We start from the raw sequence: 12780 nt of genomic DNA, 5'->3' as shown, positions 1-12780 counted from the left end.
TTCTCCATGAGTGCCCAATCATAGATTACAATGGGAGGGAAAGTGTCACAGAGTTCAATGCATGTGCACTGCCCAACACATGTGCGCTTACACACGTTTGAGCTGAGACCCCCCCAGTGGGAGCCCACAGTGAGCATCAGTGGTGGGCACAGCCCCCAGGGCTCTCTGTCCTCACAGAAGGACCAGCAAGGCACAAAGTGGGAGCACACAGCATCAAGGCCAAAGTTTCAGTGTTAAGCTGTAGGCATTCTGAGATAGCAACTGGATGCATTTTTCCTCCTTAGATCTGCCTCCAGAGATCTGCCCAGCAATTTGCTAGAACACAGGGGACCCTGGTGTGTCGAAGGTGCTAACTGGAGATGAGATGGTGGTGGCACCCACTCCTACTTACTGGAGCCCGTCGGCCTCTGCCTGTAGCCTCTGGACCTCCTGCTCCTTGGCCTGCAGCTCCTTCTTCACCTCGCTCAGCTCTAAGGTGGCAGCCTTAAAGTGGCGGCGATTGTGGCCCGCTTCTGCCTTGGCTGCAGCAACCTAAAAGAAAAAACATTAGCACTGTCAAGGACAGAGGCAGAACCTCGCAGCACGTGTGGAAGCAGCTGCCCCAACCCCCACAACCTAGCCACTCTTGCAGGCCTTCCTTCCACAGCTTTTCAAGGTGCCTGTCAAGGATGAAAGTACTGAACACACACTTGGCCTGAAAGCATGCAACGTGGCAGCAGCACCTGCTGAGTGAACCGTTATGTTCAACCTTCTTGGCCTCAGTGGTTCTTACAGTCATTCTCAAGTGTATCTGCATATTTCTTGTTACTTTTGTTCATAATTTATGTATTGAGGAAGAATCTACCTTTCCATCAGACCGTCTAAGTGTAATAACGCTACTGCTCATTTTCCTTTAAGGATGTAACTAGCTTTTTCATGGTTTAACAACATTTTATCTCAACGTTTCTGAGAAGATAAGCAAATTCTCAGAATATAACAACATTTTTCATTTGCTTTTCCAATATTCTAGTTTTCTTGTCTAAATACACTAGCAAGTACTTCATGTAAAAGAAGTTTAATAAAAATATTTATAGTATATGACAAATGAATATAGAAAGAACTCATATATACCTGGAAAAAACTCCAATAGACGGTGTTAGCAGTGGTTGTCACTAGGTAGAGATTCAAGATACTTTAATCTCCACATGCACTAAAAATTGTTGCTAGTATGTAATATTTTTACAATTAGGACTATCAGACCAAATGTACTTGGAAAAATAGGCATCACTTACAATTACTGCCCTTAAAAAAAGAAATCAAATATACATCATCCCCCCAGCACTTCCAGTTAAAAATTGCCTAGTTGCAACTTCTTTAAGGTGAGAATAAAACTATTAAGTGATATCTGAGTACAAATCAAAAGACAGGAAGGTGGGGGACAGAAAGGCAGGGAGTATTGCTGACTCAGTTTAGAACCATCAGATATGCAGCAACTGCAAGCAAAGATTAAATATGGCAAACAAGGCACATGTGGGTCAAGAAGAAGCTAATAATTGATCACGTAACAATATTCTTAATATATCTTAAAACTAGTACTACTTTAAAAGAATCTCTGGGGACTTCCTTGGCAGTGCAATGGTTAAGACCCTGTGCTTCCAATGCAGGGAGCACGGTTCAGATCCCTAGTTGGGGAACTAGATTCCACATGCTGTGCAGTGCAGCCAAAAAATATTTTTTAAAAATAATAAAAACTCAATAAAAGAATGTCTTACTGTCTCACTCATGAAATAAAAAAAAATATTTCCTTCTATCTCTAGTGCATTATCATGGAGAAATGTAAAAGTAAGTGGCAAAACCCAGGTGATATGCACCTACACACGCAGGAGTGTGCCCATGACAAACGTGTTCTGCCACCTGCTCTGAGAAGGCACTGGGGACAAGAGGGCAAACTAGCCACAGACCTTGTCCCAGGATGCTGATGTTCTCATGAGGAAAGAGCTACACAGAAACCACAGATGATGCATCATGATGGTAAAACTTTAAGTCTACAGCCTGAGGTCCACTCCGCTTGTGGGGTAGCCGGGGCAGGCCTCTCTGTGGGATGAGCCACCTGATGCACTAGTGAACATCTGAGCGTGGAAGGCAGCAGCCAGGAAAACTGCTCTAGATGTCGAGAATGGCTCGGGTCTCCAGAACCACTGTTCTTGGGTGCTTCTTTAACACAAATGGGGTCATCATATACTGTTCTTCAGTTTGCTTTTCAGCTCCACACTACATGCAGGGTCTCTTTCCCCAGCAAAGACACAGCTGTGGAGTTCTGTGCACACATCTTAGATCCGCACGACTGCTGCTTAGTTTAATCTAAGCCCTTTCTTCCACTGACGAGTACGGAGACTCCCTCCAGGCTCTGTCACCAACCCCATGACACCCTGTCCTTGGACCCATTAGCAAAGGTATTCACAGAGAAGTTCCTGGAAGGGAACTGATGAGTCAAGGGTACTAATGCTGAGTTTTTAGACATTTACAAGTTACATTCCAAAAGGCTCTGTGAGGTTGCAGTCTGATACCAGCTGGAAGCCACACACCTGCTCCTCGAGGCCGTGCACCATCACCTTTTCCTTCTGTAGTGCGGCCTGCAAGGCCTGGACAAGCTGCTTCATCTGGCGGTCCTCTTCTTCCTTGCGCTGCAAAACTGCCTGCACCTACAGCACATTCCAAGAGGGGTAAGGAAGGAAGGACATCAAATTTCCAAAGCCTGAAGAGCCCTGGGAGAAAGCACAGGCTACTGTGATCAGGGTCATGTGAGGGAATCAAGCATCACATGGGAACAAGACATCATGACATGTTATCAACAAAGGTACAAGCCAGCAAAGTGTGAGATTTCTACTTCTGGAGAATACTGTTCTCAAAACTGAAATCTCAGATCACATGAGCACAATCATATGATCATATTCAAACATAGGATTAGGAGCCCAAAATATGCATATAAATCAGGGGTTATCAATGCAGTTGTCTTCATGGCGAGGAAGGTAACTCAGATGGTGGGAACTAGCACATAGGAAAATCTGGAAGCTCTTTAAAGTTCGGATTATTCAAGGCAGGGGCTGGGCTGGGTTGGTAAAAAACCCAGAGGGGCTGCAGAGCTGAGGAACTGACAGCGGGGTCTGTAGGGTGACATCCACCAGAGTTCGAACCCCAGTGCTGAATCACAGGAGGCCCTCAGGTCGGAGCTAGGAAAGGGTCTCCTCTGCACCCCCAGGGAACCTTAGGGACTGAGTCTAGTTCCTTTAAAGCTCAGCTCCCCTGCTCCACCACCACCTCAGGACAGGCAGAGGGGCTGAGGCTTCAGCAGATCCTCTGGGCCTCCGTCTCCATGCCTCTACTCTGCAGGCATCTGTGATGAAGCACAGACGATGCAGCCAAGGCCCTCAGAGTCTGCCTGGCCTGCTTCCGGCAAATGAGTTCCAATACCTGAAGGTTCAGCTGAACTAGGTCTGCTTCCCTCTTGGCTAATGCCGTCTCTAAGATGCTGTTGTGCTCTCTCAAGGCTGCATTGGACTGCCCAAGGCCCGTGAGCTTCCCTCTCTCGTGCTCCAGTTCCAAAGCTAGCTTCTTATTGGACTCCTCAAGGCGCTTTATCTTCCTCCTGAAGCCTCTGGACTCTTGAAGCTGAAACAAATCAAAATCACCGGTTTTTGGAGCCACTGTACTCCAGGCACTGAATGAATAATACCACAACGCAACAAAACACAGCTGAGCACCAGATGCAGCAGACCCTCGCTCCACAGCTGGCAAGGCTGCTGTGGCCACGCCTGCTTCTCTCCTAGACCCACAGCCGACAGCCAGTCCTCTCCTGTGGACTGTGGGCTTCTGGAGAAGCACATCCAGGTTGGAGCCCAGGCGGGCCCAGAGCTGAGTGTGACAGAGATGACCATGAAATGTGCACGCAGCCTGCAGCTCCCGACAGCCACCTTGGGACCCTGTGCAGAACCCAGGGGACATTACCATGCTGCAGCACGTGGCACCACCTGAAGCCACAGCTGTCTCTGAGCCTAAGGGTTATGTGGAGATCTTCCGGGCTGGGTTTCTTATTTGCCACACTGGAGTGAGAGCAGGCACAGCAGGCCTCACTGAAGTGCATGAAGGGTGTCCAGCAGGGCAGGTAGTCAGACCCAGGGGAGTGGATGGACAACCCCCAGAAGCACAGAGTGGAGGCCAAGCACTCAGGCTCGGCTGCACCCCGACCCTGCACATGGGGCGGTGCTCATCCCTGGGCAGTGGGACGGCAGGGCTTGGCCTACCTCGTCCTCCAGCTCCAGCACCTTCTCCCGCTGCTCCTCCAGCTCCTGGCCGGTCAGTGAGATGACCTCCTGCAGCTCCCTCTCCAGCATCATCTTGCTGTGGCTGACAGCCTGCAGCTCCGCCTCCAGCACCTGGACCCGCTCCTGACGGCCGGGATGCAAGGTGCGTTTGGTTAGGGTCTCACCAAAGCCCCCCACGTCAGCATGAAGCTGCCACTGACGGCAGCCCACTGACGGCATGAAGCTGCCAGCCACATGTGACAGCCTTCCCTCTCCTTCAAGAGACACAATGAAGTACCAGGTGTCACACAGTAATGACTAACTTTTTCAGTTAATGCTTTGAAAATACAGAAAGAGCTATAAATTATTGTCTTTGGCAAATAAGTAAGTAGATTAATTAAGCAGACAGATACTTTAAAACAAAATGGAAACTGCAAATAAGTTCTCCTCCTGATACTGTATAAAGTAAGTGTGTGAGAGGGAATACTGAATTTATATATTTTGGCAAGAGAACACCACACTATGCTACAGTGTCCTCCAACTCATGAATTCTCAAATTGATAGAAGAGAAAAACAAATATGAGAAAAAAATACAAATACTAAGCTTAAGTGAAATGACTCAAAATCTGTGGGTAATAAATGAAATACAAATTAACTGAGGCAGAGCTTCATGCCTGCTAGTGGGTGTGAAGGGAGATGGTAGGCTCCACATTGCCGGGATCTGGGGAACCAGGGCACTTGTGACTGACACAGAGTGGCAGTGCAGCCCCAAGGGACACCTGAGGGCCTTTACGTATGAACACACCCCTCTACACACACACACACACAGAGGACAAGCACGCCTGCCTGCTGCCCTGCCCTCCTTCCCACAGGCTCTCCCTCAGGATGCCAGAGTAGGAAGAGAGGCTCCAGAGGACGCAGCCCTCAACCCTTGCCATACGCACATTCCCTCTTCCTTCTGACACCAAGCGTTTCATAGCCACTTCCATCCACTATGCTGCACATGCTGTCTGACCCATGGGCTTGTCTCCAGCACCACCCCCTACCCCCGTTCCCCGGCGCTGGCCTCCACGGGGCACGGGGCTCCGCGAGCCACGCCATCAGCTCCTCCCATTGCCATCCTGCTGCCTCCACTTCGCTCCCAGTGCCTCAGGCGCCGTTACTACCTGAGGCTCCCCAGCCTCCACCCGGGGCAGGTCTCAGTCTGCTCTGTCTCACGCAAGAGCCAGCCCCAACTTCCCCTGCAGCCAGACACCCACCCACCCCGTGCCCCCAGACCCAGCGCATAGCACAGCCGGCACAGGAGCACCCCTCTGCTGAGATGCCCCCTTTCACTGAAAGCGAGTTCAGACGTCACCTTTCCCAAAAGCTTTTCTGGACTCTCCAACCCTCACCCTGAACCCTCGCATGCTGCACTCATGCGCTCACAGAGCTTCACCTACTTACAGAGCCTCCTCCCCACAATGAGGCAGAGGAGGACTGGAGTGAGCAGGGGCCACTCCACACGCTTCATCAGGGTCCCTGGTCATTTCACGACCATGAGGTATCTGAGAAAAACACTGCCCACACGCTTGCCCCACACTGCTTTTCTAGACCCTCTAAGAGGGTTTCGGAGGGGAGCTGCCTATAAATGTCATGCCCCTACACCAAGTCTCTGCAAGTGGCCGAAGCAAACAGGTTACCCACATGCAAGGTGAGGTCGCTGCCGCCAGTGGCTGCCTGGGCTCTCAGCTGGCTCAGCTCGGCCTCGGCCGCCTCCTTGGCCGCGAGGGCCTCCTGCAGGCGGCGGCTGAGGATGCCCACTGCATTCTCGTAGGCCTTGTGCTTGGTCTTCATCTCCTTCTGTGCGCTGGTCAGGTCCGAACCCAGACGCTTCATCTTCTGCTTCTGTTCTGTGATGGCCCTGGGATGTGGCAGAGACAGAAGGAATCTCAGCTCACCTCGGAATTCACATGCCACACCAAGCACACGCGAAGTACATGTCCATCCAAGCCCCATTCCTCTAGGGCTCTGGATGGAGGCTGTCCTGGCTCCACCCTGTCCAGCTCCGCCACTGCTCAGATCTGCCTCCTTAGGATGTGGTTGGTGGGTGCCCCTGAGGAGCCTAGCACTGCATTTCAACTGCCCCGCTCCCCTTTTGGAGCTGTTTAGATGATTTGGTGGAGGCAGAAAGAGTCCCCTCCTCCCAAAAAGAAAGACTTCCAGCGATCCTCCTGATTAGCAGCAAGAAACTCAACATTCAGGCTCACGGTAAAACAGTGGCTGACCACAGCAGAGTACTGTGGGACACACCTTGGGAGTGGAAGGGCCTGGCGTGGGCCGAGAGGGACCAACACAAGCGTCCGCCCTGGGCAGGGAGCTGGGGCAGGAAGGGCATTGCAACAAGTTCTTGACACGAAAAAGCAACAAAAACAAAAACAGACAAGGGAGTGTTTGTGAAAAGATATGTTATGTTGGCACATCCATGTGTAACCATCAAGTCTGGACGGAATCACTTTTGCAGCTTTAAATCTGGACTCTGACATCTAAGCCTCCTGGGGTAGACCAGTGAGGGCTGGACACACTGTGCTGGGGTCCCCTGGTGTGGACCAGTGAGGGCTGGACAGAGAGTACTGGGGTCCCCTGCATGGTTCATAACCCCGCCCGACCTCCCCCAGCACATGCCCTGCCCGCATACTTCGTGGCTTCTTGCTGCAACTCTTCTATCTGTTTCTTGAGTACCTCGTTGGCCTCCGTCAGAGCGACCATCTGCTCTTTATCAAACTGCAAAGACTTCAAAGAAAGATAGGAAAAGACAAAATGAGGAACGTCAGGCCCTCCACCCGAAGCCCCAATGTTGGGACCGGCTTCCTCGCGGGTAAATGGTGCCCTCTCAGGGCTGCCTTACAGGACACGGGTTTTGAGGAAGATCCAGACAGAGAGTCCTGAGGTAAGTGACAACTTTAACAAAGGTTAGGAGCATCCTGAGTTGCCTGTGCCAAGGAATGTGGTGGAAACAAGTGAGAAGAACTGGCCAGTGGGGAAACCTCTGGCATCCGGATCCCACCCAGGGGCCCCACTAGACTCCCTGCCAGAGCCCCCAGGCCCCTCCTTGGTTTCTCCCAGCGCCCCCGGGGCAGCCTTGTGCCCCCTCCTGGCCTCACCCACTGCCCCGTCTCCCCCTGTGCAGTGAGCACCAGCCCCGAGGCCGAGCTTGGCCCTCAAAGACTGAGCCCCTCAGTGAGCCCTGTGCTCCCACAGCTCCCAGCCCTCTTGTTCCGCCTGTACCCTCACAGCGCTCAGCTGTGGCCTCCAGCCCACTTGCCCCGCTAGACCCTGCCTGGCCTGCTTGTGGGATTTCTGACACGTCACATGTAAGACAAAGCCCTTGGTCTGACTCCCTGCTCACTGTTCTCCCAGGTCTACCGTCTGCCTCAGTTTCTCACACTTGCCATGCTCCTCAGCTGCAAGAATCTGGCCTGAGGTCTCCCTCTCCCCGTCCCATTCCGGAGACCCTCTGATACTGCCACCACCATCTCTCATGGGCTCCTGCCTCCACACTTGCCTACCCTAGACCACAGGGGCCTTCGGGCATGCACAGCGAATCCGGCTGCACCACATTTAAAACCTAGAGCACAAACAGCGTATTCCTCATGCACCCTGCCACCTGCACAGAACTCCTGTGCCATCCCACACCCAGCAGCCCCCTGGCTTTCTGCTGACTCTCCAGCTCTCAGACGCTGGTTCTAGGCCTCCTTCACAGCTGTATCTGTATATCTGCCTGGACCACCCCTCCCAACGCTCCAGCATCTGAGCTCCAGGAGGGCCTTTTCCAGGTTACTTTTCTAAAAACCTCTCCACATCTCCCTGCCCACCCACCATACAGCCCCAGGCACGTTCAGCTGAGCCCTCACACATCAGACACGCCCCCAAACCTGTAACTGCGTCTCCATCTCGTCACGCTCCCTCTGTGCCGACTGCAAGTGCCCTTCGAGATCCACCACCTGCTGCTGGACCTGTGACACCTCCTTCTGCAGGCGTGAGTGCTCCACCTCCATGGACCTCTTCTCCCCTTGAAGTTTCATCAACTCCTGCCGCAACTCCTTCACCTCTGAGTCCAGCCTCTTCTTCGTGGCCTTCAGCTCACTGATGAGCTGGTCTTTGGAGGTGGCGTCGCGGCGATAGGCCTCCACCATCACCTGCCCAACAAAGACAGAAGCTGCAGCCAGTGGGGTGGGGCTTCCAAGGGGTTGAATGGCATAAACAAAAAAACTCACCGCTTACATCTACAACACTTTTGGGGAGCGAAGATAATGTATTTCAGCAAATGCACGATACCGCCCACTGAGATGTCACAATTTTACAGTCCTCAACATGTCTCGGTGAGACACATAGCAACTACGCCAGCCGCTGGGATTCCTGACCATGTCACCTTCTTGGGGGAATGTGGCCATTCCTTCTCCCTCTACTTGCCCTGCCTGACTTCTGAAGGCACCCCTGCTTGCACCTCAGTGACAAAATCCCCCACCACTTATAACATTCTCAGTCGCCCTTCCTCGGACCCTTGGTGACACTCTGTGTTCATTCGTCCAGAGCAGAATTGGCTTCACTAATGTGAAACACCTTATTTCAATGCTAGACTGTGGTGTGACCGTTATCAAAGACACGTTGAACAAGAGGCTTGGGGCTCTGTGGAAGCAACATGTGCTCATGCTACGTGGTGGCAGGGCACATGATCCGTGAGATAACAGCTGCCAAGCCCATCCTGAAAATGCACCTGACTTCAGAGATATAAAAATGGGAGGGGTGAGATACGTGTTTCAGAATCAGTGAAGTGCCTTAAAAAACCTGTAGCCAAGCTGTTACCTTCCTCTTGAGTGATTTCTTTCCAGTGATAAGATTAAACATATAGGATTTTCTTCATGCACTTGTTTTGTGGGAAGAAAACTAACCACATATTCTTACCTTTTGTTGAAGAAACTGTTCCTTTATTTTCTGCGTCTGCTTTTTCAGAGCGCCAGCTTCCTGCTGCAGGTGCTCCACCTATGAGGGACACGAGTGCAGATGTTACACTGATGGCTCCAGGAGGGCCCTGTGTCTCGGGGGGACACATGTGCACAGAGGCATCAACAACCTGCCTCCGAGCATCCTGTCCTAGAAGGTAACAGTCAGTCAGTGTCTGCAGAAAAAGTGTACCTACTCCTTGGAGAGAAAACATGTCACTGACTTCCTTTTGATGCTCATGGAACAGGATTTGAAGACAACATTGTTCCCGACACTAATTCTGCTTCGTCCACACCCTGCAGTTTTCTTGTTCTGTATTTGTTTACTGGTTGCTTGCATCACAGCATGGCAGCTCCCAGGTGTGGGACCATCAGGCCATCTCCCCACCCTCATCCACTGTCGATGTGTCCTGGAGGTCACACTAAAGTCAGGCAGCCAGGAAGGAAAAAAAAAAATCGAAGTTCTAAGCGGCTTTTCCCAAGTCTGAGCTCCTCATCGTAGGTGATTGAAACCAGCATTTCTTGGCAGATTACTTTCAAAGCCTCAAACAACTGTTTTCTAGTTTTCAGCCATCTCCACACCCAGCCGCTGACCCAGGACTGGAAGTACCACACTAGAGGCTATGGACCCTTTCCCCACTGAGCCCTGGGCCCTGCCCTGCAAGTGTTCCTCCATGTTCACAAAGCAAGGTGTTCCAAAACAGGACCAAACAAATAAAATGAATGGCCAGACAATGAGCATTACTTCTCGTATGCATGATTTCCATTCATAACAAAGTGACAGCAAACTGCATTACCTGGCTGGACTTGATGGCTAATTCTTGTCTCAACTGCTCTAAAGTGTCCGACGTGTCCTGGGCCCCTTCTTCCAGGCGTTTCACCCCTCTATTGAATTCCTCTCTGCTGCTCTGGGCTGCCTGCAGAGCCACCTCCAAGACGATCTTCTCATTCTGCAGGGCCTGGATGGCGTCTTCTCTGGAGGCAGCTTCCCCCTGCAGCTCCTCCAGCCTGGCCTGCAGCTCATCGTAGCGCACCTGCAGGTCCCCAAGAGACTGCTCCTTAGTCTGCAGAGTCTCCTGCGTTGAGGTGAACTGCTTCAACAGGTCCAGGTGCTCCTGCTGCAAAGCCTCCAGCTGCTGGTCTCGCTGATGCAAAGTCAACTTCACCTGGAAAAGGAGGAACCAAAGTCAATGTGACTGCTCTTGAACAAAAACACTGTGTGCTCCAAGAGTTTACTTTTTCCGGGCTCAGGTTTTAAACAATCTGGATGGATGCTCTGGAGGCAGCCTTCGGTGTAAAGCTGTGGCACAGAACATGAGTAGAAGATGGACAGACCAGCACAGATGAGCACCGTGAGGCTGGCCGTGGCACCAGGGCAGTGACGAGAGCCCCAGCAGGTGCTTGCCTGCTCCAGTTGCTGCTCCAGCACTGCCGCCGAGGCCACCATCTTTTGCAGCTGCTCCTTCTCGTCTTCAAACTCCTCAAGCCTCCTCTGCAGGTCCTCCTCTACCATCGTCTTCGCCTCTTGAATCTGCACAAAGGCAGCTTCCTGGTCCAACATGTCAGCCTGGGCCCAGAAGAAAGAAAATTTCTTAAAAAGCAGGACTTGGACTTCCCTGGTAGCCCAGTGGTAAAGAATCCGCCTCCAAATGTAGAGGACATAGGTTTGATCTCTGGGCCAGAAAGATTCCACACGCCTCAGAGCAGCTGAGCCCATGTGCCACAACTACTGAGGCTGTGCTCCAAAGCCCAGGAACTGCAACTACCGAAGCCAGGGCACCCTAGGGCCCGTGCCTCACAAGAGAAGCCACGGCAACGAGAAGCTAGTGCACTGCAACAGAGCAGCCCCCACTTCCCACAACTAAAGAAAGCCGACGTGCACCAAGGAAAATGCAGCATGGTCAAAATAAAGAAATATTTTTTTAAAAGGAGGATAACCTGATGGCTACAGATTCAGCAGACAAACCAACTACCCTGGAGAGAAGCCCTGGTCTCCATCACCAACCTGTCCACAACCCACAGACAGAAAGCCCAAAAGTGACAAGAGGGCAGAAAGCTGGTGTCCTCCTGCTGCCCATGAGACAGGCTAGCTGCTTACTCCTTTACCCACAACTCCCTTGCTGACTCTTGGACCCGGCTGAAGAGAGAAGCAAGCGGTCCACCCGGTTTTAAGAACTAGGATACAGTGATGAATGAAAACGCCATGACGACCACTTGTGTGAAGACAGGCTGTACAGCACATCCCCATTTTGGGGTGTGATACATGGCACACTCTCTTCCACAGGATTATTTCCTGATGCCACTTGGTAAAACTAGAGATCAGGGCCAATGGGGCAAATATAGCATTCATCATGACTATGTAGATAAGACTGAACATCTGGGTGTTTTCTTAGGAAAAAAAGCATGAACTTATAACTTAAAATCTTCTCAGTTCTTTGACACTGAGCCCTTGAAACATATGTTTGACAAAACATGACTGTCTTTTAACTTCCACATCATCTGTGAGGACAAAGGCACACATGGGGAGGCAGGGACCACTGTTGTCATAGGATGCCAACCTTCCACGTGCTCCTAAAAGACCACTGATGTTCTTGGCATAAAACTGCCCTGAATACACTGCCGGGATGCCGCAGACCCTTGTTCGCCTTTACTTTTCCAAAAAGCCTGTGAAGCAGGTATTATCCACATTTAATACAAAGAGAACAAAGCCCAGAGAGGTTAAGATATTAAGTCCAGGGCCTCGGAGCTGACAAACAGCACAGTTCAAAGCCTCTGCATCTCCTTCCCCGGGGATAATCCACGGAGATGGCTGAACATGGTCCTAACTACTCCTCGTGGGTGCTGGAGGGTGAAATGTTAATGTAGGCTGAGGGCTGAACTAGGCTGGCCCACATGGCAGCTCACAGAAGGGCCACAGGTTACCACTAACAACTCAAGAGACAAGAGACGGGATGGGCATAGAGCGAACATGAGGGACAGAATGCTGAAACCTTAGATAACTGCAGATGGTTCAAAAAGGACATTTTAAAAGATATACGGACATATGTACATATATAGTACTAATGTTCACATGTATATGTGTGTATTGTTTTATTTTCTTGATCAACGTAAAAGAAAAATACCCAAACCCCAAGACCCAGAAGGAGCTTGGCCCACCTCAATGCCCTGGAGCTGGGCGGCAATGCGCTCCTTCTCCTTGATGGACCTCTGCTGGGTTTCCGTCAGCTGGTGGGACAGGGACACGTTCTCAAGCTTCAGGTGCTCCAGAAGGCCCGCCTGGCTCATCTGTCCAACCTTCAGAGAAAAACAACATAAAGTTTCAGGTTGCTAGACTCCAAACACAAGCCCAGCCCAGTCCAGCCCCTCACTCTGGTGGCCTCAGGGTCTCTGCATAGTGCTGGCACCCAGAAGGGCCGTTCCCCAGGACCCCTCCATGCGGGGCCTCGCTACTGGCAGCCACTGTGACACTCAGGCCATCCGGCTTCTGTGTGCTTCAGAGGGGCTAGCCAGCAGCCCAG

General features: G+C 51.5%; 1 protein-coding gene across 3 annotated transcripts in view; it reads right to left on the bottom strand.

Moving 5' to 3' along the window:
- GOLGA3 (golgin A3) overlaps window positions 1-12780 on the bottom strand; it is a 37284-nt gene that overhangs the window by 4181 nt on the left and 20323 nt on the right. For all 3 annotated transcript variants that reach the window (XM_068989695.1, XM_068989696.1, XM_068989697.1), the window contains 11 exons: window positions 12419-12556; window positions 10668-10829; window positions 10060-10428; window positions 9225-9302; window positions 8195-8458; window positions 6958-7052; window positions 5967-6183; window positions 4281-4424; window positions 3451-3648; window positions 2565-2681; window positions 392-531 (listed from right to left, as the gene is read on the bottom strand). In XM_068989695.1, coding sequence (XP_068845796.1) covers window positions 392-531; window positions 2565-2681; window positions 3451-3648; window positions 4281-4424; window positions 5967-6183; window positions 6958-7052; window positions 8195-8458; window positions 9225-9302; window positions 10060-10428; window positions 10668-10829; window positions 12419-12556 — 1922 coding nt within the window. The remainder of the gene's footprint in view (window positions 1-391; window positions 532-2564; window positions 2682-3450; window positions 3649-4280; window positions 4425-5966; window positions 6184-6957; window positions 7053-8194; window positions 8459-9224; window positions 9303-10059; window positions 10429-10667; window positions 10830-12418; window positions 12557-12780) is intronic.

Source organism: Capricornis sumatraensis, chromosome 17 (assembly GCF_032405125.1).
Source record: "Capricornis sumatraensis isolate serow.1 chromosome 17, serow.2, whole genome shotgun sequence".
Classification (NCBI taxonomy): domain Eukaryota; kingdom Metazoa; phylum Chordata; class Mammalia; order Artiodactyla; family Bovidae; genus Capricornis; species Capricornis sumatraensis.
Note: the sequence above shows the minus strand (reverse complement) of the source record. Positions and strands in the feature narration are given on the sequence as shown.